Source organism: Botrytis fragariae (genome assembly GCF_013461495.1).
Source record: "Botrytis fragariae strain BVB16 chromosome Unknown tig00000075, whole genome shotgun sequence".
Classification (NCBI taxonomy): Eukaryota; Fungi; Ascomycota; class Leotiomycetes; order Helotiales; family Sclerotiniaceae; genus Botrytis; species Botrytis fragariae.
The window spans coordinates 131,614-157,211 of record NW_023500995.1 but is presented as its reverse complement, the minus strand read 5'-3'; the positions used below and the strand labels follow the sequence as shown (position 1 = coordinate 157,211).

Below are 25,598 nucleotides of genomic sequence, written 5' to 3'. Positions count from 1 at the left end.
ACTTGCCAACGAAGTTGACCATACGGATGGCAAAGCGTCATCTCCATCACGATAATCAAGCCTAGAAGATCGTGGAATTCTTCGAGGTCTCGCAAATTACCCATCAAATCGAAGGGTTGTGCATCTATCCACATCGTCGCTGACAAGCTGAGACTTTGCCCTTGATTCCATGGGTACCCGCACAAAATTACAAGTAATACTGTCAGTATTGAAGAAAGACATTCTGATGTTAGACATGATTGGAGTCTCCATCATCATCGACATGATTATCCCTATTCTCATGTTATCTTGATGAATAATGAACTGAGACCGTGACCGAGACTTCTCGATTTATGATGGCCGATGTGGCCCGACATAGTAGGAGGTAATATTCCATGTACAACATAAGCATATTTTTTTGAACTGACAAAAAAGGGAGCTCAAATCCATTATTGGAACTTTCTCCGTATACACAGGCTATTCGATCTATCTCTACATTGAGATGAACTCCAAACTTGATTCAATGCTACCGGCACCTTAATGAATATAAAGTGATGAGAAAGAAAGAAGGCACTAGCTGATAAACCTGAAACTAATACGCCACTTTAATAACCATAGTATTCATAGTATAAACCAGTAGAACACAACAAAAGTGCCACAAGACCACTGCGCAAAGGCCCGTTGCCCGTAGATATTACCATAAACGTAGCCCTACATTTGCATATGCATTGCAGCATGCATGCATACCTACATAAAAAAACACTCATCCAGTCATATGGAATTGCAAACAAGTACCGTGACAGCTTCAACCTACCCAGTTTTCAAGTCCAAGGTTCTTCATGTGCGCTGCACCTGACGATATTCCCAATTTCCTCGTTCTGAACCCTCCTTCAATAATCCTCACCTATTTAGAATTCCAAGTAAAAACGGCTCAATTTAGACACTAATTCCGAGTTCATTCATTTCATTATGCGCAATCCCCAAGGGGTCTGCGTCCTGTCTCGGCCCTGCTCCAGCTAATACAAGACAATACAAGTGAACAAGCGAAGAGGTTTTTTATACATCCCGAATATTTGTGTACTCCAACCTCCCAGTCTTGTGTTCCGATCCCAGCCCAGTATCCTTTAATGACCTATTATTCCCGTAACACTCGACCACAATACCGCATCACAACATACCCGAAAGGATCCACTTCCTGTGCATATATACCGTACATCGATGTTTCATAGCGTACAATACTAGAAAAAATGATCCGATTCCCGAGTCTCCGAGTCTATGCTGTATCTTGTGCGATCTTTTCTGCATATGATGCGCATGCCAATACCTGGATTTCTCTAGTGAGTTGTGCTAGAAAAATCAAGGTTTGGAAGTGACTTGATCTCATTAGGGGATATAGCTGCATAGCCTCAGTACAGTACACGGTGAAAATTAATGAATAGAAATACAGAACTAGGAGATTTAAAATGCGGTCGCGGCTTGGACCCAAACTGCTGGAAATCCTTTGTTTTCCTTTTGACTTATGGGCCGCTAATTTACACCATTTCATCCCGCGCTGTCTATCTTCGCCGTTTTTGCCAATCGAATTGCTAGTATCTCTGAAGAGCAATATTATACCGAGATACTCATCGGCATTTCCGAAGCCCAACTACATATGTTAGTCTTCAGTTATCCTCCCGCTTGCTCGCCCCTTTGATTTCCAACGGAGGCATCTCCGTTGCTTTCAGCACCACAAGACGTATCTGTGCTACTAGACGTCCAATCACTTGTCAATTTCTTGACTGATAATCAGGGATTCCATCTACTAAAGCATAGGAGCAAACTCAAATTGGAAGATCTCGCCCATATCATATATACGATGGCAGGATTTGGCGGCGCAAATAAGACATTGAAATCGCGAGATCTTCAAGAAGAATTAGGTTCTAGACACATATGTCGGTCAAGGTTAGTGTGATCGTACAAAGATCACGGGACTATTGCAGATTGAGTTTGAACTAACCCTTGGATTTGGGTTCAGAGATCTTCTATCAGGGTACAGGTATGTTGAAAGCATTTAGAAGGAAGTGGTGCTTGTCACGGTCAATTCCCATAGGATCTTCGCACCAGAAGTAAGCCAACATGAAACAAGCTCCATTCACCTTAAAAAAACAAAAAAGCCTCAGGGTGGATATGATGTAAAGATCTTTTATTAAGAATTAAGTAATGCAAGGCTTACAACCAATTAAAATGCCCAGGCAGTATATAGTAGATAGATAGTAAAATTAATTTATTCTTTCATCTCATCTCATCTCGTCGATCTCCTCGTCATTCCCATCTAATCCATACTCAACTCTCTACCGAGCGAGATCTCTCATTCCCTTCCCATTAAGATCTCGCGATACCATACAGATGTGTACCCCGTAATTCCACAAAAAATCAAAACCTTGCTTTAGTCCAAATCCCGCAAAATGTATCCAGCATATCCATCCGACCCTCCCAAACCAAGCCACATCAGACCCAAACAAAAGAATGAAAAACACGGATTTTTTGGTGACCGAACAACTCCTCTCCTATGCGAACCTATAATGCCCACTGCGGCTTGGCCCCTACCGCCCTTGTGTCCAGTCCAATACAAATGGAAAGTGATTGATCCGCTAGCTATATAAACCCCGAATGACAAATAAAACTTAAAGGAAATTGATATAAATGAAAGGAAAACAAATTGATGTCTCAACTAATTCGACGAACTCGCTCAAATGGTATCTAATAACGATAAAGATATATCTCTCCTCAACACCTCCGCTACGCAGCAGAATGCAGAGCAAATCAAAGCAGGCTAAGTGGTAATAGACAAGTTGTAAAGGAACCAGAAGACTCAAGATCTGTTCTGGCTAGATCAGAGATAAAGCGGCAGCGAAGATGAACCGTGACAAATCTGCAAGCCCACCCTCTTATCGTAAAGAGCTGACTGTGGAGCAATAAAGCCGATCTATCGATGGACTTTCAAAGTAATGATAGCTCGTTATTGACGAGAACACAAGAGTTACGCATGGGCGTTCTTGTGTCCAATGTATTGCAGAGTATGGTATATTGGCCAATCCACGCGAAATAGGCTAAAATCCGTGATGCTCGGGAGTTATTCGCATGCAAGCAATATGCACAATGCAATGCAAGCGGTGCATACTTCTCCAAATCGTGCAAAGATATGCCAAGCAAGCAAGGGTAGGTTCCATAGCTAGGGATGATTTCCAAGATAGGTAGGTAGGTCTTGTTCATTTGATATGCGTGCCGGTGATGATGCCATATGATGATATGAAACAAGATCTTTTCGGAATGCCAGAAAAGCCATCGAATAAAGCATATGTAGCACTGATACGAATAACAAGTCCAAAGCAAGAAAATAGGGAAAAAACGCAAGGTAAGTGGCCAAAGGGAATATTGGTATATGCTAGTAGGATAAGATGCAGTAGATAGCAACTGGATTGATAAACGCCACACCACCAATGATTTTTAATAAGTCCAGCCAGAGCCATCCGTTTCGCCCCCTCCCGTCCAGAAAAACCATACGCAATGAAGTCTAAATTAAGTATTGAGAGAATATTCGAATCCGGGTGTGGTAGTGTCGTAGTGCATCAGGTGATACACGAGTAAGATAGATAAGGAATCTGAAGATAGATAGTCATGCATGTAAACAGTAAGAAACAAGAAAATAAGCGGGTGGCGGTAACATGGTGGTATGGTGGCTGTGTTATAGAACGAAGATGATTGCGTAGAGTGGGATGAATGGATTTGAAGAGGGTGTGGAGGATGAATGTAGCCATCAAAGGATCCAGCTGTATATCGGTATAACAAGGTAGTAGAATTGTGGAAGCTGTAGGTAATAGTGGATATTAAAGTCGTAGCAAGCCATGGTAGCATGCTTGGATCCATCGAAAGCAAGTATCATCGAAAGTAACGAATGAACAAAAGTGTTTCGTGAGACGCAGGTCGCTTAGAGAAGCAAGTATAACGACAAAACAACCAAGATGTATTTTTGTATACCTTGAATGTAGATAATAGTCGTTTCGAAGGTAATGAATATGTTGATAGGTCGATTTGTCGATTAGAGATAAATTGATGTGCAGCAAGGGTTGTCAGGGTGGTAGTGCATGGATTTGTGCAAGGTATGTTGATGCATGAATGTGCATGTGAGGGTAATACGAGATAACTTCTGCCGAATGAGCATCCATCATCTTGCGCTAACCCACTTTCATGCCCCATGTTAAAAGAGAAACAACACCCCATGACCAATGGATTCCATCGCTCGAGAAACGGTAGAGAAAGAATAAAAAGCACCACAGCACAAGACACCCACTCAACGCTCTCATACACACCCACGGAATCCCAGGTTCCCTATCAGATGTGATGCAATGAGCCCATAATTTGACTTCATCAGCTTACATCTCCCATCCAATAGGACCGCGTAATCGATTCACGATTCAAGTACGCGGTATCTGCTGACTCTGCTGTTGATGTTGAAGCGAAGATAAAGCGCGATTTCCATTACCCCCACCAGCCATTGAAGCATCTACAACGTTTCTCGGCGTCTGATGTTGTTGACCTTGACCTTGATAATCAACCCCTGTACCCGAAGTGCCGGCGGCAGTCGCGGAACTATTTTCAAGATAATTCGATAAGTCCCATGAGCTTCTAGCGCTTGCTGCTACGGCTGCCGCATTTCCAAGTTGTGCTTGATATTGTTGTTGTGGTGTAGGCATGTGATGTGCAGTTCCTTGTGGCCAATGACTCGATTCTTGTGCACCATGTGGTACTGCAATTCTTAGATCAGGGGGACCACCCTGATAACCTATTGATTTTTGACTTTGCGGTGAAATTGCTCTTTGTGCGGGAATGTTGGAATTGTAAGATGTAGAAGTGGTTGATCCTGATATTGATCGGGGTGAGATTCCTCCATGATGATCACTTGTGTACGGTAAGCCTGCAGTCGAAGCTTCCGTAGCGTAACCAGTGGAGCTAACAGGTGTCAGAAGGGCAGGAACATGTGTGGGTGGAAGAGTTGAAGCAGGACTGGCGGACTACAATTCATTGTTAGTATTCAGTTCGGACCAAGAATTAATTATATCGTGATGCGTGCTTACATATTTGCTGATAATTTTCTTCAAAGCGGGACCTAAATCCTTCCAGTGAAAGACCTTGACATCCTTTTCAATGTTACGAGGCTTAGGGTTAGGGAACGCCATGATGACTTTGAAAAATTCCTCGCTGTCAGGCTTTCCTTTGGATACAGTTGCAGGTCGGAAACCTTCCAGATTTCTCCGTATCCTGTTCTTTTCCTCCACTGTAAACTTGGCCGCGACTAGTGATTCCAGTAGAGTAATGGTATCCACGCTTGTGACATAACAATCATTCTTTTCTTCCCAGTATATGCAGCTGATTACAACGGATTGAGGCGGTCGTTCATCGGCTGAGATAGCGTTGAAAGTTGTCGTAATCGTGCAACCAGATTGTGATCGTTTGAATTGAACAAGTCGCCTCTTTGATTCCCATTCTTCTGCACTCCAATTATTTACCATCATATCACCCAAATCTCCACTAATCTCCAATTTCGCCTTATTTGCGTACATTGGATAAGGGTTGTATGTGTGGCCTGCATGAGGTGTGGCACCCGGACTTGAAGATTGCAAGGTCGAAGTTCTTATCAAGGCTGGGTTGCCAGGAGATGGCAAGGATGACATATTTGATCGCTGCATTGAGTTGGATGGCAATCCAGGGCTTCGCGCCATACTTGAACCAATCGTTGCGTAGCCAGAATTCCAAGAAGATACGTGCGGAGAATGAGCTTTTAGGGTGGGTGGTGACGCTGTTGAAGAACTTCCATATCCATAACCCATATTCCTGGGCGCTGACTGGGTTGAGTAGGCCCCGGATCTATTATACTGAGGCATCATGTTACTGTAGGCAGAACTTGCTTGAAGGTATGGTGAGTATGAGGATGGCGAGCCATCGCTTGAAGAGAATGCATAAGGAAATTCCTCCTTTGGCTTTAGCTGTTGGGAGTTTCGTTTGGGTGGGCTCCTCATCAATTCCGCGGATTCAGTCGAAATTTTCCGCTTCCTAGTTCCCTCAAGTGAGTGTACATCACTTTCGAAAGTGAAATCCCCGACATCAACCTTGGAAATAACATCTCCGTCACCTTCCATGAACATTGAAACTGGTACTCTAGAAGAGGACCAATTTGTAGATGCGAATTGAGGAACTTCACAGGCCACAATATAACTGCAGACCCCTCCTGACTGATTCATTTTTCTGACTGAGGCCTGGCATTTTTGTTGTCCAAACACCAGATAAAAGGTCGGCGAGTTCGAGGTTAACAGCTCGTACAAAGTCGTTATGTAGACGCTCACTGGAGTACCCTGACTTCCCCGCTGGGGCGAGAACGATGTAACTTCGGGTATCGGCGTAGACCCAACATTCAAGTAAGGTCCCGATTGCTCATCGTAAGTAGTACGTGTGCTACCCGATCCATAACCTAGTGGAGTCATCTGCCCGGCATTATGGTAAACTGGTGCCGGAGTAGATGTTGGAATTGAAGATTGCGTTACATAAGAAGGGGTTTGGTATGGAAATGCATTCTCTGGATATGATCGAGCAGTTTCGTAGCCTACTTCAATGTTAGTGATTTCATCGTTCGCATAACTATTTTTCAAGGTATGAAGCTGTTCTTCGCTGTACTAACCATGAAGCTGAGGTGGTTGCGGCTTCCCGTAGGCAGACATTGACAGGATATCTGTCGGGGAATCCGCCCGGGGCACAAGGGCTCCCTCGTACCCTCCTTCGTGTAAGGCTGTAGTCTCTGGTGATGGATAAGTTTCGTCAATTATTATCGGTCTACCAGAAGATAGGTGTTCGGACTGTATGGAAAGCATTGTATTAGCAGGAAGAATATCTTTGACAGTGTAAAGTTATGGAATACACGTACGTCGAACAAGGTGTAAGTTGAGTAGGCCAGTTTGGCGGTGGGAGGGGAATAAGGCTAAAAGATGCTATCGACACCACAAGAACACTGAGTAGAAGCTTTCACGAATTGAGAAGTTCTACTGTTGATTATCGAGAATATTGTAGAAGGCTTGGTCCATAGAAATTGTAGAAAACTTAAAGTGATGAAGTTGTGAAGTCGAGCGAGAACTTGAGTGTTGTTACGCTGCGTATCTATATGAAGATTCGAGGAAATGGATTATAATCGGTCAGAGAACTCTCGATGGAAGTGGAGTATCTTGAAAGATAGACTTAGGTGACAAAGTATTGGGTGGATAGTGGTAGTCTGTTAGATAGATCTTGGTACCCTAGATCTCTTAGGTAGAGTGGCTCCTTTTCTGTTTCCGTTATTGGGAAGAATTAAAGTTCGATCGACAACGACTTAAAACGATTAATGATGAGATGCCGAGTTTAAGTAATAGAACTTGAGTAGAACAGGCTAGTCGAAGAAATAGTTTCAGAGCTGAATGCTTTTTCAACAACGCTTGTTTTCCAAGATCTTGACTAGCGATCTTAAGTTCCCGCACTCTAGATATAACTAGGGCAGAGGCGTAAATCGTCTGAACAAAGTCTCGGGAGCATGAAACTAAAATAGTAAGTGTCGATAACGATTCTAAAGGAAACTCTGTGGGTCAATCAGCCTGAGTAACTTTACAAATGATGAGGAGAACAACAGTATTCTCAAGACGGCTTGACGAGGGCGTTCATAGCTTAGTCGCATTCATAGTGAGGGTAGGGTGCAGGCACGTACAGGACAAAGAATTTGAAGTTTCTTGGATGTTCGATAGGATTTACGGATTGCCAGAAGATATGCAGCCACCCGAATGGTCGAACCTTTTAACAGAACCTGTTCGTTGCGAGGCAAATGTCAGTCTTCGTATATCAGAAGCAAGCCGTCATGATGAATGTGCTGGTGACAAGTTGTTAAGAAGGTGGTGTAGTAGTGAGTAGGTAGTAAGTAGCATGTGCACATCAACGAGTGTATACCAAGGGTATAACGATAGTCTAGTGGTAAGGTTGCGTGGTGATTGAGGTGGAGGTTATGAATTCACCATCCTAGTCCCGTATATAGAATAGCACATATGACTTCCCAGATGCAAGGATGAGGATGGTGTGAAAATAAGAATAAATAAAAAGGGTAAAGCGTGAAATACATACAAATGGTGGGTCTAGAAGGCACTTGCAGGTTTTATGAGTAACTTAAGTAACTTGTACTGGGCAAAGAAGAATGGCAGTAGTCAGCTAAAAAGGTAAAGCGTGCGTGTGGCCTTTTTCTTGATTGCTCAGATCTCGTGTATGGTGCAAAGGCGGCTGATGGATGGCTGATCTGCTGAATGTGGTCACACCAATTTCAACGATTCAGGGAAATGCTTCAAACGCCTGGAAAAGGCTGGGCCGAATCCAAGGCTTTCTAACTGGTTTGTTTACTCTCCACGGAAGAGAACGCGATCAAGTCCGTTGATCGGATCCTCGGTATAGTTTCGAACCTTTGATATACTATTTTCCGGCTCTAAATTTTATCCGATTGTGTATTGTATAATTCAAAAAAACGGTTGACGTGTTGTTTGGGATTAAAATGAAGGCTTCGAACGGCAGGATTCGGATGCAGGCTAGACACGTTCTTGATATTGGTAGTTGAGTGTGGCTGCTGCCTTCAGAGGATTGGGAATGAGGCACTGGTGCTTCGTTGACTCCGAGTCCGGGCAAGATAACTTTGTAAAGGTTGAGAAGATGCGGTCGATATTTTGGTGCAATGCTGCGCAGTTTTGGGTGCTTGCTAAATTCTTGAAACTGTAGGTTAAGACGTAGTGGGGAGAAAAGGGCTGATTTGAATTTTAAAGGCTGTAAAAAAGATATATTCTTAACGCAGAAAGGAATATATGTAAATGGTATGGTATAGTAAAGAGCGTGTCGGAAGTGAAGTGGTAGTGATCACCAATTAGTATTTTTATCGAAGGTTGAATCTGATGGGCGAGATATGAAAGATGCGAAGTATGCAAAGCTTTTTCTTGTTTTAGAAAAAAAGAAACCAAAAACGTCGAGATTTGTGCATATGTGTGAAGACCGAGGTGCACAGTATAGGATCAGAGTAGGAACATTAGAGTTTGGCTGAGAGCTTTTCTCGAATCCGATGCTGACTTCGAATATGGCTTGGGTAAGGGAGAAGAGTGTTGTTGTTTGAACTGAGATGTAGGATGAGTACTAAATCTATGACATGCATTCCCTGATGGAGGGGATAACGAATACGTTTTCTTGCATACGACCGGGTTTCTTTCTAGGAGGAGTAAAGACGTGGAGTGGATTTTGGACGTAGGAAAATGATGATTTCCTTAGGTTTGAGGAATATGAGAGCTAAGGTCAAATCTAATCGGGTTTGATCGTGTGCTTCATTCGATGAAAGTAGATATCGATACTGTAGGTCGGCGACTGCGGCTTGAATTGATGATGAGATCGAAATGTGAATTGTACTGTATGCCGATTTGTTCAGAATGTGGAGGGGCTTTCGACATCCAGCTTCGGATTAGATTGGACAGAAATTTGCTTGCTTTTTTCTCTTTCTTTTCTTTTTTTCGTTCTTGGGATCGTGGTGGTATGAATTAAAAAAAATTGATAATTAATATTATTTATTATTTATTTTTGAGGGAAAAAACAAGACTGGTACACAATTCACAGGAAAAACAATGGTGTACCAAAAATTCATGATGGGAATGTAAATGACGGAACTTTACTCTAAGAGGCGGTGACATTTTTCCCTAGGGAGGTAGTGGAATGAAGACAAGCCTACAAGGAAAGCAAGCCCACTCAAGCTCAGGGTTACAAGTTCGAATAGAATTCTAACGAGGACCCTTGCTCGGAAGAGGATTATGCTTTGGGTATAGGAGAATTTCCGCTTTTCGGATGAGTTTCCTCTTTCTTACAAGTCCTTGTCGAAAGATCTTTTTATTTTCCTTGAGCTTACAGGGAATTATATGGGGGTGATCGTTCTATTACAAGGGTAATCGAAATTTCGAAAAGGAACTTCTACCCTGTTCATCATTTGCTACTTGACACTTCCAAGCTTGGCTACTTGATAGAAGTATTTCGGTAATCAACTCTACATGGAATAGATCCACGGGTGAGATGGATGGCCGCGAGATGAGATGTTATTGTCGTACAACGTGCCTAGGTCGTTGCTGCCCCTGCTAGGCCCATCGACTCAATTGCGGCGAAGCTATTTAGTGGATCAAATAGGGCCACGACTAATATAAAAATAGTGACAAATTAGAGGCTTTTCTGTCTCTATAAGCCTTTTGAAAGCCAATGACAAGTTGAGGGATCCCTTCTAACTCCCTAGAGCTCTACCCTGTAAACTCTCTTTTCTTCCCTGAGCTTCCCTTGTTTAGAAGCTATTTAGAAGCCACGGGTACAAGAGAATCCACTGTCCGGAATCCCCCAGAACCTTGAAATAATATCCTGCTCCTCCGCTTTCGTAGAATGATCGAATGAGATGCATGGGAATTTTATAGTAGAAAGATAGTAGAACGAAAATCGAATGGATTGATGATGATTGAGGGGCAGTCGTTTCATACTTTACTTCGTTTCCAATTAGGGCTCAGGAATTATTACTTTTTGTTTGGGTCGATGAAGGGGCATTCTCGGTTGAGCAAATGGTGTTTAATCTTGTTCTCAGCATAACACAAACAAGTACAGTAGAAATCAATAGCGTTACTCTTCGTTATTGCGACTACACGTATATACATCATTTCCATTTAATTATATTCAATCTTTCTACTGCATTTCCTATCCTATACACATTCACCATATTCCGCATCGAAACTCGTGGGAAATTAAAGAAGTGTGAGTACCTAGCGTAGGTAGGTACTTGGACTCGAAAGCCCACGTAGTTCCACTTACACTATTCAGAACTGTACAATAAATGTTCTTCGTACAAAGAATACCAAAAGTGCGGTACGTACCGTTCATTCATGCCCAAATGAAATATTCCGAAGAAATTATCATCTGCCCTTTGGCAACTTGCATCTTGCGTACAATGCTTGCATAAATGAGCGACACTAGACTTTGTACATACTGTATAAAAGCACCCTTCATTAATATTCATGCTTGGTCAATTGTGAAACTTATTCCCTTCCTTTGCTCGGCACTTGAGAAGATCATTCATTTATCTGAGAGACTACTTTGCTACCTTGTTAATAACTCATCCCTGGCTATCAATTCCCATTTTTCGATATAGCATCTCGGGTCTATCGATTACTATCTAAGTCCGACGATCTCATCATCTGGATCCGATTTTAGTTTCTGGTGAGCTCATCGGAATCGTCAATTTGAACTTCATTTACTACTCTCTCCCGTAGTGCTGGGTCTGCTTACTATCGGTCGTAGTATAGGTATGGACAGTCCCCTCGGGATAGACGCTAATACCGAGAAAGTTTTTGCGCAATATTGTACAGCAGCTCGAGTTTTTCGACATATTCTCCTGGCAACACAAGCACAAATGACCACTTCGTCGGAGAAAAAATTCCTGCTCTTCTTTGTTCGTTTTCATCGCTTTCGTCGGGTTCGGTCCAGAGCTGGTAAGGCCAGCGGGATGGGCGTGGGAGGCTCGACTCTTTCAGGAATTGATGGCTGTCACTTCTCATGCTGAAATGCTTGGAGCGAGAAATGGTGTTTTAAGAGGCAATATTACTGCTGAACTATTTAATCACGACGTGGATTTTCCCGACCAAGTTTAGATGGTTCTAATTGAGATTTTTTGATGAATACATTTTCCATCATCAGTGTAGTTGAAGATGCCCTTAATGATGAATAGGCGTTGGGGTTTTAGTTGACGAATCACGGCAGCAGTGTGAAGTTGCTGCAGACAGAAGATCGACACTTGGATGTTCGGGAGTGTCATAATGTAGATGACCTGAGCGAGTGCTATGCCTAGGTAGGTGTGCATATTGTGCATGTTAAACAGGGCTAGAAGAGTAGAGTCACTAGGCACTGGACGCCACAAACGACAGGCCTATTCGGAAAGGAAATCCGAATTCTCATTTCAACGAACAATACGTACCTCTTTTCCCTTTTTGTGCCCGGTGTAGCCAGATTGATATTCTGACTCTTTCCTTGTTTAGTTAGAGAGCTGGGATAGATACTGGGGAATTCATATCGACTGTTGCTCAACCATGGAAAGCTTTTCGCAACCTTACGAGAAAACCGCAAGCCTCCCGTCGTGACCGTCGGAGCACAGATTAAAATCGTATTCACCGCTGCTGTGAAATCAAAGAAAGGGAGGAATAATTACACTACCCCGTATTTTAGTCCTCCTGGCACTGCAGTGCTTTCTCTTCCTCGTTACACTCATGTAGATTTACTTCTTTTCCTATCCAAAGGAAGCAAAGAGGAATGCGCACTACAATGGTCAAAATACTTGCGACCGCCTCTTCAATCCTCGTACCTCATCATCCGTATACCTAACCCGAGTTATTTCGTCTGCTATTCAATCATGTGAACTATTTATAGAAGGAGGACCATCACAACAAATAGCTCGATCTTTGTGGTGAAATTTATGAAAATATAATATCGATACATTTTCTGACATAATAATGAGATAACTGACCAGATCATGCGGAAATTCTCCCAAAGTAACCCCGAACTAATCCTAGTCAAGTAGTAAATTCAGGAGATGTGGATGATGCTCCCTTTGGTCGTTTAGATAACTGAATTGTACGATTGGATGAACACCCTTGATATCAGTCGTGGCTGTGCTTGTTTGGAAATGATTGACTCCTCTGGTGTGGTTGAATAGATGGGATTGGACAGCTGCTTATAGATATCAGCATTACAAGGGCAAAAGAGTACGAGTACGTGATTAGTCACGAAAAATACTCAGGTATGAAGTAGAAGAGAGATGAAAGGCTGCTTTTACATAAAATAAAAAAAGAACCCAATCTTACCTCCTGTTCGAACTCTTGGTCGTACTGTACATATGAAGCGATCAACAATCTAAGTAGAAATGTTGTCATTTGGGATGTAAAGTCAATCTGCCCAGTTTCATATATTCCGTTTCAGGGGAGGTATCATCTTGCTAAAGAATATTCCCTCACTCCTCTCAAATTTTGAAATGGATAATCTACTTTGTACTCTATCTATTAAGCCTATCTCTAAAGTGGCAACAATATAGGGCTTTTCACATAAGAACATCAAGATGCAGCCACTATCAAGGTACTTACTTGACTTATTTTTCTTTTACTTCCTATCTCATTCCCTTGCTCGCCATCTTCATGCATTAACTTGAGAAGTCTTCAAACATTTGTCAATCACTTCAGTATCTATCATATTTTTCCAACAAAAAAACGACGGGTTTCCAGGTACCAAGGAATAATAAGCTTTACTTCATATGACAGCTCGCGAGTTAATTATAATCCCAAAACTAGGGACTAACATAGATAACATTTCACTCTTCCTTGAGGTGTGGCTTCAATAGTTTGAGTTGCTAAAGAGGCCCCCAAGCAGAATCATTAAAATAACAATATTTCGAGTGTTTCCTTGCTTCATCTCATAATCAATATCAATCATTTCATAATCACTGGGCATGAGAATCCGTGACTCCATCGTTGTAGTACACGATATTGTCGAACCCATCCCATTGTTGTACTTCGTCCTACCTCATGCAAGGTCCCATACTCATACCTCATTACCGACTTGCCTCGAAAGCTAGATTGGCCTTTCGGGTGTGATGTGAAATAAAGTTACGATCATCTACTAGGTTTTCCTGTACTACCTACGCTTGTATTCCATTATATGCCAGGGAGCAGGCCAGGGCTATACTCGTCGCTTGCGGCACCGAATCACTGGACCAACACCACACCACACACAACAACGTTGACGAGTGGTCCAATGAATCAGATGGAGCCACGATACCAAACTTAATAAGGCTCACATAACCTTCAGTCAGACCAAATATCAGTCTTTATTGCGCCACCCAACTTTTGGCTGACAGTTCTCAATTATTTTAAGCTCCTCTTTCTACTCTATCTTTATTTTCTATGTAATGCGTAGCTCGTTCAACTAAGCGCGCCTTCTTAAGATACTTCGATTACTACGCCACCAAGGGAAACTCCGTGCAATTTCCCATATGGCTACCTGCATGACCTACTGCCTTGCACAAGACTTTTCATTTTTGAGAAAAGTCGGTCGGCACCATCCGGGCCTCAAAATATTTCTGGTAAATTTGCCAAGAATTGCCATATATCGATTCTCATTTTCAGCTGATCTCGTTGATATCCATCAGCATCATTTCCATCAGCTGCTATTTTTTTAATCTTCTCGTTGCATGATCTAGTTGTTGCAATAATGCCTCTTTTTAATATGACTGTATTGATACTTACCAGCAAAGAATATAAAACTCAGAAGGCTTACTTTCCATCTTTGGTTCTATTTGTGTGTTTTCTTCCATGCATGGACAGGTAACAGGGCCTTACATCCTTGTATCACAGCAACATCTTACCAACCACGGTTCTGGATCCTTATTTGATCTTTTTACCCTTGGCTTGCTGCATGAAGCTGAATTTCGGTTCCTGGTCGTCGGGTTGATCACAATTTCATGTACGCGCCTGTTGGCAAAGTGTTGGCCTAGACTACCATTGTGCTGCATAACATCTAAAACAGCAAGCTGGACTAACGAACGACCTTGCATTGAAAACGATCAAAGGCTAAACTGTTTGCGAGAGGAAAGAAGCAAAAGAAAGAACGCTTACCCTGTCCTGTACAAAGACTCCACGTGGCGAGGACGGAAATGGAAATTTGATGACGATAGAATATGGATGTGTTCCCGCGCTCGCCACGTGGATTTAAAGCAATATCGAGATATCAGCAATTCTTTCAGGCCGCTCCGGACGAAATCACAACGGGAAAAGGGCGGTATACGAGAGATAATTTCGAGAGGCGGTATGGGTACACGGTATGTGATCACCCTTTTCTTTCCTGTCCACTTGGCATGTGCATAGATGATCGATCCACGAAGCATAACCGTCTTCACGGGAAGGGAATAGGGCTTTGGGCTTACAAATGATAGAGTGCCACCAATATCCCTATGGACATTACGGGTGATTCATATTTCCTTCCCCGTGGGGAATCACTCGGCTTGCTGCGACTGCGACGGGAGGTGAAGATGGAATAAAGGTATCACAAATTATCAAGGCTCTCAGCGACGACGGGGCATTGAGAGCATCGGAGCGTATCACGCTTGCGAATTCTGTAAGATCATTTCAGTAGGTGCCACATAATTATCAAGTCAAAAATTTACTTGACCGCGCACCTCCAAGTACAAGTCTTTTAAACAAGTGTAAGGCTCAAGGGAGGAAAGTGCAATCCACAGCAGAAAGCAAGTCAATGACATATTGCACACGTACCTACGATGTACTCTATACAAGTGATGTACTTCATACATCACATATTCATTCCTGCGCATGATGGGGAGATCTCAATTCACTGCTATAAGATGGATTTCAAAGCTGTGAATTCCAAATGTGCAACCAAAGGTCTCACTCTTGACTCTACCGGCTCAATCTTCTAGGTATAGTGAATTGACTTCCGTTTCCGCTTCATACTATCTATTCATAAAACAGGAACGGATCGGCGAGGATATTTGGGGAGGTCTCGCCATGATATTATCTCATCTTACTTCAAAACTACTTATCGTACTTCGGACTTCTTGCCTCGGTATAGACGAGCGAATGCGAAATAGATCTGGTGTAGGTAAACTCACAGTACTTCTTCGGGATGAAGTTTCATTTCCCACAAGCATGCCATCAATACTTTCACCAATATGCCTCGTGTGAGATTCTGCCGCGGAGTCTTTTCACGGTTGCTTTAAAAATTTGATTGTCAGCTAGCGTAAAAGAATAGTTTTGGATTAATGATCTTTGTCGCTCTCATGCTCACTTTTCCACTCTTCTAAAAGAGTCGGCGACGATGAAAAGTCTTGAAAGCTAGGTGAAAGAAATACTACCAGGTGAACAGCGAATTGCACTTGAAATTACAGGGAGATCTGACTGTCATTGCATCATCTAAAATGCATGTGATGACAGAATTTATAAAACTCTTTAATTCATCAATCTCCTTCCCTCATCATTACCCCAATCAAATCAAATATCGAACAATTCTCACCCACAAAATGCAATACAACCTCAGCTCTCGGCACCACGGTTCCCCAATCCCACCCCCTGACCACCCACCCCCATCAGCAAAAATTTCCCGAGAAGATGCACGAACCGCACGCAACCACGGAACGTAAGATGTGATAGCGGAGTGCAGGAATCGGAATCTCACTCCGTGGAATTATTCATTTGTTTATTATTTGTCGATCACAGTCGTAGTCACTATCACATTGCATGTGCAGATAATATATGTGTGTGAGTGAAAGAACATGGTTTAGACGTGGAGTCCGGGGGCAGTTTCTCCTTTGGGATAGCATCGCCGTGGGGGCTGGAATTGCGGGGATCGTGGTAGGGGCGGGGAGACGACATGTTGTGATGTACTTTTTGATATCTTGGCAGAGGGGAGCGGGATTGTGTCTTTTTATTAGCTGTTGATGCTAGCACATATTGCTGAACGGTGTTTGAGGTTGAGTAAATATAGTTTATTCTTTACCACCCCATGAAAGAAGTGACATTACCTACTATTCTTGAATGCTTTTCTCACCCAATCCAACCTCAAAGTCACATAGGCTTGAGAGATTTTAGTCTGGGGTTTGTGTAAACTATCGAAATCACTACGGTCCCCCTTCAAAATATGCAACTCCGTTTCATTCCCCGCGTCCATCAATCTCGTCGCATATTCCATGACTTGGCCCCTAAACACTTCCTCCCTGCCGACATCAATCCATGTTGGTGGTAAGTCATACAAATTTGGCGCACAGGCAGGTGTTACATATTTCAGATGCTGTGACCGATGATATGTTCTCCAAAGTTTTTCTTTCCGAAGAGCTCCTGAAAGAATTCTTTTGTCACTCGGATCAGCGTCTACTATAAGCTGGAGGTCGCCATCATAGTCTGGAATGCTATTAGGGTCCCGCAGATAATAATCCCATACAGTTTTCTTCCAGACTTCGGAGGTCCAGAACTCCACTTCGTCCTGGCGATTTCGATCTACTTCCAAAACCAAGCGATCATCGACTATGGGACAGATCAAGCATTGTGCCATTAACTTTCCCCCTCCATGTAATCCCATATCGACTCCATCACGAGCCATAATTGCAGTTGCGGCAGCAAGTCCTCCACCTAAGAACTGCCCAGCTATCATTATCTTTGTAGGATCAATGCGCAAATTCTTGGCTTCTTTGAAAACATATTGAAGACCACGATAGCAATCTGTTAGTGGAGTGGGGCACCAATACTTGTCCAGAAGGCGATAATCAATTGTCAACAGTACGAGGTCAAGTTGTTTGATCAGATTAAAAAAGCCGGATATACCATCAAGTGGTCCATCAGCCATGAAAGGGTCACCGTGAATGAAATATATTGCCGGTCTAAGGTTCAAAGATGTGGCGGTTTTGAGTTGTAAGATGACAACTTTGATATCTCCATAAGTGTTTGGAATTTCTGGATACTTTGAAACGACCACTTTAGTGGCAGATATATCTGGGTCGTCGGCAAGAACAGCATCTGCGGAAGTTTTCGGTCGGGATTGCCAGTGACGAAGCATGGTGGTTGTTTCTTTTGTGAACCAAGAGTCGGTGCGTCTCATAGACCTGTCTTTCCGAGCTTTCTCGTGTTCAAGGGTATCTGGTAGTATATGAAAAGGCTTTGAAGGAAGGTCTTTTGAGAAGGGATGTTGTAACATGATGATAATTACTTCCGTTGACGTAATATTCAATTTTGAACTTAGAATATGCTACTGTGCCAATGAATTTTGAAGATATCTCGAGTCTGTATCACAGTTTGAGAAGAGAATAGCAAAAATGATTCCAAAAATTCTGAACTTTGTCAAGCTCTGAGGTTGTCATGAGGTTCAGAGGCCACTGGGGGGGATTTAACTTGAGGTTACCTACCCATAATTGAATTGCGTTCTTGCCCTGAGATTATAGTAAGACGCACCAGTACGAGCACAGAGGAGGAGGTGCGATGTGGCTAAGGTTAGACACTCGGAAATGCTCAGGTTAGTAGAGCTATTAGATCTAGAGACGTGCTGAAAACTCAATATTGTATGCCACGAGATGCTTTGTGAAAATGAACGACAGGTACTCATAATTACAATTCTGTCTAGAACATTTGTGCATTCTCACTTAATCAATCAAAGGAGGAAGGAACGACAGTCAGCTAGTGATTACATAGTATTTCTGTTTATTTCTCCATTCTTCATGTATGAAATCATCTGGAACGATCAGGATGGAAGTGACTCATTGTATGATATCGATTTGCCAAGTTCAGGTTTCTCAATTTGCTTGAAGTGAAGCTATTGTAGCTGTATCCACGTTGAAGAACGTACCTACCTAGTGTATTTCTGTCGTAAGAAGCTGTCCTTTTTGTGGAATGATGTATGATGGAGAGTGAAATTTGATGATCGAAGTGAAACATGTACGATAGTAAAATATACATCCTTTCAATTCCTCAACAACCTAAGCCGGGTATAGTACTACTCTAAAAATGACTCCCCCTAATCTCGTCACCTTCTCTAGAGACAACGTGTCCGATTTTGATGTGATCTTTCATTATTTGAAAAGCTCTTAATATTCAGACTGAATCCAGAATCTCAAACAACATCAACTTTCCAATGGGATTGAACAGTTGAAGGTTCAGCTGCTGGGTTATATCCGGACTATCTAAATCCCTCAATCCACCTCCTAACCATTTCACAATCCCACCTATCAGATCTCTTCTCAGCTAGCATCCCCTTAATCCCCTCTGCCATCTCATGATTCTCAAATCCTGCCGGATATTTACCTGATTTGATATTATTCAATACAATGTGACGCTCGGTGCGGGTAGTAAAGGGAGTGATTAGCTCAAACGCTATAATTCCCAAGGCATAAACGTCCAATTTAGGACAGACAATAGCGGACTTTCCTGGAGGCATATAAAGCTTTGTGCCTGCTTGCTTTGACCCGAGACGAGACAGCTGCGTTGAGGGATTAAGCTCTATAGCTCTAGTAGATGGTCCAGCAGCAGGGGTAGCTGTAGTTTCAGCAAGTTTGACTGCTAGTCCAAGATCGCCAATGCACGGCGTAATATAAGCTTTGTTTTGATCGGCAGATCCAGTACATGTAGGACAGGCGCTTCTGCTGACATCTATAAGGTCGTGCGAGGGAACGAATGCTTCCAGGTCCTTCTTGGCAGATAAGAAAATATTGGCGGGCTTCAGATCTCTATGGATCAGGCGTTTTGCGTGAAGATATTGGACTCCATTGAGAATGGCACCTAGTATTCGAATTGTGGGAAGTGTATGAAAGCAGTGACGGATGGGAAACTCGTGACCTGGTTGTGGTGTATCTGTTGAGATATATTCCTCCAATGTAAGAGGATATACAGTAAATCGGATGTATAGAATCCGAGCTCTATTGTCTTGTGGAGTGATGGTGTTGCCATTGTTGTTACTTTCATATTCTTCCTCTTCATCTTCGCTTTCCTCTGACCACTTCCCGCTGGATCTTGTCGCGGTTGCATTTGAAACATCAAAAACGACACCACCATCACCACTATTTGTGAGCACCTGATCGCTGCTGGTTTTACCCCGTCTTCTGTTGTCTTTCTCAAGTTCTTTCTCCATGTCCAAACGCAAATCGTTCATGCCGAAAGTGGGGTCTTGCTGCATTCCAAGCTCATCTTCTGATTGTTCCACCTCACTCATAGACATTGAGAGATAGCTTGACTCATCTTCAGCATCCATTAAACGCCGTGTTGACGGAACAATTACATTCCCCATCTCAATCCAGCAGCCATAGTAGTTGACAATATTGGGGTGTTTGTGTTCAGCTAGTGCTTTTACCTCAGACAATAGTGCCGCGGTGTCAACCTTGCGTAGCTGGTCTGGTGTAATGATGACCTACAGGAAGTCAGCAAGAGAAGATTCTTAGCCACTTGAATCGATCGGGATAGTTAATAAAATTGAGGTTCTTAACACTAGAACAACGACAGATGCTATGTTCAAGGGGCATAAATTATTCTTACTCACCTTCTTGATAGCGCATTCTAGGTCATCAACTCTGTGTTTCACTTTATAGACTGCACCAAATCCTCCTTTGCCTAGCAAGCTAATCTGCTCCCATTCTCTGTTGTAAATTGACCTATATTGAAAAGGATTTGCGGTCAAAGCAGCTGACGAGAAAGGGTTCTTGGGGATCATTGCAAGATTGAGATTTTGCGGCTGGTCGAAATAGGAGATTCCAATCGATGAATTAGACGTTAATGGAAGGATGGAGTTTTGGCTAAAGGTCGAAGTCTGTACACGCTGCAGTGCACTTTGAGAGAGAATGGAATCGAATGTTGAGAGATAGCCCTCGCGTAGAGTTGCAAATTGTCGACCTGCAAGCTCGTCTGCTCTGGGAAGTACGCCTGACCTGCGAAGCTCACCCGCCATATCGCTAAAGAGCACTTGAGCTAAACGTTGGATATCTGGATGATTCTCTGGCAATTGATCATCTGGACCACGACCAGAGTTTAAGGTGGTCAAAGCTTGTGCTTTACATCTTGCCTCAATTAAGGAGAGGTAAAAAAGAGTGGATTGCTGGCTGTTTGATTGTCCAATTGGCAATTGTACATCGCCAAATCTCGTCAGAGCTGTAGAAGGAGATTGGGGAGGAAGGTGTATATCCTCGGTGGATGAATCATATTGAGACTTTTCATCCGTTGTCTCCTCGTCACTAGAGAAGGTTCTTTTGTTGCCAGTAGTAGAAGACATGATATTCCTCTCCTATTTTGTCCTTGGACGACTTTCAATATCGAACTGAGGTCTGAACATTGAATTGCTGATATATAACAAACGAAGAAATTGGAGGATAAGCGCAGTATAGAACTGGCACGAGAGTCAAGTATGCTTTATGTCTTTCTTATACGTGTCAAATTGGCTTTTGATTGCGATTTCTCCTTTATTGGTACCCTGTCAAGTGAAGGGCTCGAAGGATAGAGTGTAGGCTACAGGATATGAATATGCCCTGAGCTCTAGAACAGTCATCGAAGCTTCTGTCCAATTCTGGAGAGTTGCGCCCTGTAAAAGTGGGTCCGTGGCTCATACAAGGCACGTGATACGGTCATCCAGAAAACTCAGATGATTCATGGCGGTGAAACGCGTCAATATCAGAATCACGATTTCCTTATCACAAGGAAGAGATGTCTCGGATATTTCATATTGAAAGATTGCAATACAAAGACTTTAGCTGATGTCAAATAAAGGTTGAATTGCGAGAATACTACGGGAAGTATCAAGCTAGTTAACTTTAACTATCCTTTCCTCCCAGATCAGATATCACTGGCTTTTCTCTTTGCGGCAGTGTTGTTCGCGTGTTGTGACAGACAGAACGCATATGGCTGCATCAAGTGGTTTGCCTTTCATTTGAGGACTGCGATCGGAGAACTAGAGACGGTGATCTAGTTATTGGCCATTAACAGGCTCGACAAGAACCTATCAAGAAAGCACTCGTGGTGAATGCATTTCTTGACGACAGGCCGCATTGCATTATCGTCTCATCTTACAACACTCTTCAGACGATCCCGCTACACCCAATCCAGTGTCTGCTGAAGCTTTGGTTTGGTCACTCAAAGTCTTTCTACCAGGAAAAGTTTTCTGCGCGCAGGAAACGCCGCGCTGAAGGTTGGTGGTGAGGGCACACGGACGACTTCATGACATCCCACCCACTGAATACTTTGATGTTGCTTGATGATATCAACAAGCAATTATACCAACTATCGACAGTAGATAGAGCATCTCGTTGCGTTATTCTTCATATTCACGCCGCTGCACTCGGTACATGAGAATCGCTTTCGTTACGATATCCATTTGAATAGCTTGGCGCGTGGTCATTTCTCTGACTGAAGGTTCAAAGTTGAAACCGATTGAAACACCTAGGACGAATGATCATTCACTTCTTGCTTATCGAATCCTATCTTCGCAAAGAGACTCCGTTCCCGCCATTCTGTTGACGGCCTTATTAAATTTTTGAACAAAGAACGAATTTATACAAACTATTGTCGGCAATGAAATTAGTCGTGTACCCAATATTATCCACGTCCACTTTTAGTTTATCTTGCAAAAAGACCCGGTCTTCCACTTATCTTATTTATTCACCGTAATTACCAAGGGCAGCATCTCTAATTTTCAAGGCTTGGTCCCACGTCAAATATTACGATTCTCATCAAATCATGAGAACACTTCCATGGAAGAAAAAGAATGGTTCGACTACACTAACCATTCCAAAGAAAACCATTGCGTCGGTCGGCAGGTCTATAAAGCGCCCTCGTGTTGAAGCTTCTCCTTCTGACAGCGATAATGGTTCCAACCATCCACCTAAGCAGATCAAAGCCATAAGCCATAGTTTGTACCCTTATAGGCAGTGCTCTAATTCTCTCGCTGATTTTGATCAAGGTCGTGAGCCATCTACATCGCCTCCACCGGAACCTCCCACTGAAAGGTTTGTTCAATTTTATGATCTAAACGTTTGTGTCTAACCATTAGTAGTTTCATGGAGGAAGGTCGAGAGCATGACGATAAATACCGTATTGTCGAAGACGAATTTTTGACGGTTGCAAAGTCGTTCACTGTACATCTACACACAGCCGAATATAAAAGACTTGAAAAAATGGCCAAAACACGAAATGCTGATGCTATCAATTCGATCTCAAGGCCTGTGGTCGGTAGAATGCCAGATGCAACAAGACGTAAAGCCGAAGAAGTTGCAAGGTCGAAAGATCAGCGAAACGTTCTAGAGAAACTAGTTGGCGAAAAGGAAGATGGCCTGTCTGGTGATAGTGATGAAGAAACTTTGCCCTTTGTTGGAACATCACTTTATGGTCTGATGACAAGTCCGAAGAAAAGAGGTATATCACTCGTGAATATTTCTTCTCCAACCAAAACTACAAGAGCAGCTGCGGGATTTCGCAATCCCACTAAATTTAAAGTTTCACAGCGCGTGTCCTCTCCGACTATCAAAAGTAAGACTCAGGCTGTGGATCTAGATCTAGATGCTACAGCTTCCGAAGACGATGATGATCTAGATGCACCTGTTTCGACTCCAAAATTCTCATTCTCTGGACCCATTAATGGGAAAGATGCTGTGAATACAAATTCAAAAGCCAGATTACCGAAAATATCAACAACAGCAACTCCTAATAAGCTACCAAAGTCGAGGATCCCTGTGACTCTTGATGCTAGTGTTTATAAATCTACCAAAGCTCCGATGGCTGGTCCGTCCTCTCATTCATCTACCACTCAAGATAGGATAGCAAGACGAATTGCCCAGACGAAACTTGGAAGGAAACAGGAGGAGGAAGACAAAAAGAAACTCGACATCATACCGACATTCTTATGATTGATCAACAACCATATGTTAAAGTTATCATCACGATTTCTTATATTACGCATGACTCACGGCCCTCGTTGAAAGCTTTATTCATGAAATTTGAATTGAATGGTTTATTGCGGTCATCGCCACTACATGAAATATGTGCACATTATGATGCCTTGAAAGGCGTCTCGTATGGTGCTTCAGCTTGTGGTGTGAGACGCGCGAGATGTCTGCGTGCTCCACCTGACCAATCAACAAGAGCAGTATGAGTCGCCACTCTGTTGTCCCAAACAACTACAGTTTTTGGTGCCCACTTGACTCTTACGTGAAAGTCGGCACCTAGTGCAATGTGGTCATACAGGAAATTCTACGAAACGATTAGATAATCGTCGATATATTTCAAACATTGGGGAGGACATTACCAATAGTACATCGCTTTCTTCTTGTTTCAACCCTACGATTTTTCGAGTGACTTGGAGACAGGTCAGTGACGAACCAACTGAGTGGGGACCGCGTATACTTACATTGTTTGTTAACATACAATGCCTTTTCTCCAGTTACAGGATGCGTTCGGATGATCGGATGAACGTTCACGACAGGCTCCCTGCGAGCAATGCCATTCCTATAACGAGAGGCGTTCACTTGCTCAATACCTGAATGTGTCGCAGAAAGTCCATGCAGACGTTCTTTAAATGCATCACTGAGACGATTATATGCTTCAACACCATTAGCAAAGAGAGTATCCCCTCCGGTTTCTGGGACGTCAAGAACATATAAGAAAGTTGTTCCCGGTGGCTGCTTCTCATATGTGATATCAGAGTGCCATGCTACACTATTTGTTCGAGTCTCGAAAAAGCTATCAGCTGTTTTGTCACCAGCTGCTCTGTGTACTAGGTGAACCTCAGGATGATTCAGTGGGGCTCCTGATGTTGGATGGATATGAGGTCGTCCGAAATAACTGCCATATTTAACAGCGTCTGCGATCGGTAGATCTGCAAAATCTTGATCTCTGAAAGCTACGACCTTTCTCTCTGCGACAAATCGAGCCAATTGGTCTTTGCCAGCATTGCTCAACTTGCTTAGTTGTACACCTTTGATTTCTGTGCCCATTGCGGGTGTCAATTCAACTGCCTCCACTCCCGATGCAAGTAGTTCTGGATAGGTTGTATCGGCATCCAATCCATGGTCTCTGTGCTCAAAAGATTCGAGAGGTGGGTATGTAGTATCGTCCCAAGTTGGAAGATAATGTGGATACTGAGTCTGGGTATTAGAATAATGTTGTTACACGCAATGAACTATGGAGAACACATACCGACGCAGCAGCAAATTTGCCAAGACCTTTCTCTTCGGCTTCTTTATCGAACGACGTGGGAGCAAGCTCTTTATAGTTTCCAAGCTCATCGCAACTGAATCTATCAGTTACAGACTTCTTTACTTGAGTTGGAAGAGCAACTGTTTCTGTTGCTGAAGGCGCCATTTTGTTTAAGGTGGTTGTTATTATAAGATTTCAGTTGTTGGATGTAGATGTTTAACTCATGCTTTCTTAATCAAGCGGGAATTTGAAGGACTTAAATACATCTGGGCATAATGCATGTTCGCAACTTCAATATAACGCATTCGCCAAACCTACCACATTCAACCTGTCGACTCTTCATAACGACATCACACAAGGTTCTTATTGGAGCTTGCTCCTCAATTGCCACTCCGCAAGATCTAATCATAGATAACAATCAGATCGTAACACGCTCGGGATGCCCAATACGCAAGCAAAGACAGATGGCACGCAATTCGGTATAGTTGATCGTTGAGATATTAGAGTGGTTATTGGTCAATGAATGATGGTGCAATTGTGCTCAGCGATCACGAATGTTGTTTGGGAAATGTGATAACAGAGTGGATATATCGGGAATCGAGAAATAGATAGTTACGTTTATTACCCGTCACTTTTAGAAACAATTTCCACCTGAATCAAGACCAACATTCCAGATATTCAGCACCCCATCCCCAGACTTCTCCTACCAGAGAGGAGTTGATGTCACACGTGATTTACAGCTGATATAAGTCACGTGTATTCTCAAACCAAGCTCTCAGCTCATCTCAACATGCATTGGACAGATTTCAAAGTTCAAAC

At 42.9% G+C, this 25,598-nt stretch overlaps 5 protein-coding genes across 5 annotated transcripts; 1 reads left to right on the top strand and 4 right to left on the bottom strand.

Annotated features, from left to right (window-relative positions):
* Positions 1-4,433: 4,433 nt before the first annotated feature.
* On the bottom strand, positions 4,434-6,881 carry Bfra_005541 (putative transcriptional regulator medusa protein; the record flags this gene model as incomplete). The annotated part of the gene is made up of 3 exons (XM_037335923.1): positions 4,434-5,030; positions 5,094-6,616; positions 6,692-6,881. 3 exons carry the CDS (start codon positions 6,879-6,881, stop codon positions 4,434-4,436), a joined length of 2,310 nt encoding a protein of 769 aa, XP_037191133.1.
* Positions 6,882-16,644: 9,763 nt separating this feature from the next.
* Bfra_005540 (putative alpha beta hydrolase fold protein) lies at positions 16,645-17,814 on the bottom strand (the record flags this gene model as incomplete). Its single annotated transcript, XM_037335922.1, has 1 exon — positions 16,645-17,814. The coding sequence occupies one exon, from the start codon at positions 17,812-17,814 to the stop codon at positions 16,645-16,647; it is 1,170 nt and encodes a 389-aa protein (XP_037191132.1).
* A 975-nt stretch (positions 17,815-18,789) lies between these two features.
* On the bottom strand, positions 18,790-20,868 carry Bfra_005539 (putative protein kinase protein; the record flags this gene model as incomplete). Its single annotated transcript, XM_037335921.1, has 2 exons — positions 18,790-20,013; positions 20,143-20,868. The coding sequence occupies 2 exons, from the start codon at positions 20,866-20,868 to the stop codon at positions 18,790-18,792; spliced, it is 1,950 nt and encodes a 649-aa protein (XP_037191131.1).
* Positions 20,869-22,325: 1,457 nt separating this feature from the next.
* Positions 22,326-23,491, top strand: Bfra_005538 (uncharacterized protein; the record flags this gene model as incomplete). The annotated part of the gene is made up of 2 exons (XM_037335920.1): positions 22,326-22,594; positions 22,639-23,491. The coding sequence occupies 2 exons, from the start codon at positions 22,326-22,328 to the stop codon at positions 23,489-23,491; spliced, it is 1,122 nt and encodes a 373-aa protein (XP_037191130.1).
* A 142-nt stretch (positions 23,492-23,633) lies between these two features.
* Bfra_005537 (putative alpha-ketoglutarate-dependent taurine dioxygenase protein) lies at positions 23,634-24,944 on the bottom strand (the record flags this gene model as incomplete). The annotated part of the gene is made up of 4 exons (XM_037335919.1): positions 23,634-23,834; positions 23,890-23,939; positions 23,992-24,727; positions 24,780-24,944. 4 exons carry the CDS (start codon positions 24,942-24,944, stop codon positions 23,634-23,636), a joined length of 1,152 nt encoding a protein of 383 aa, XP_037191129.1.
* Between the last annotated feature and the right edge of the window lie 654 nt (positions 24,945-25,598).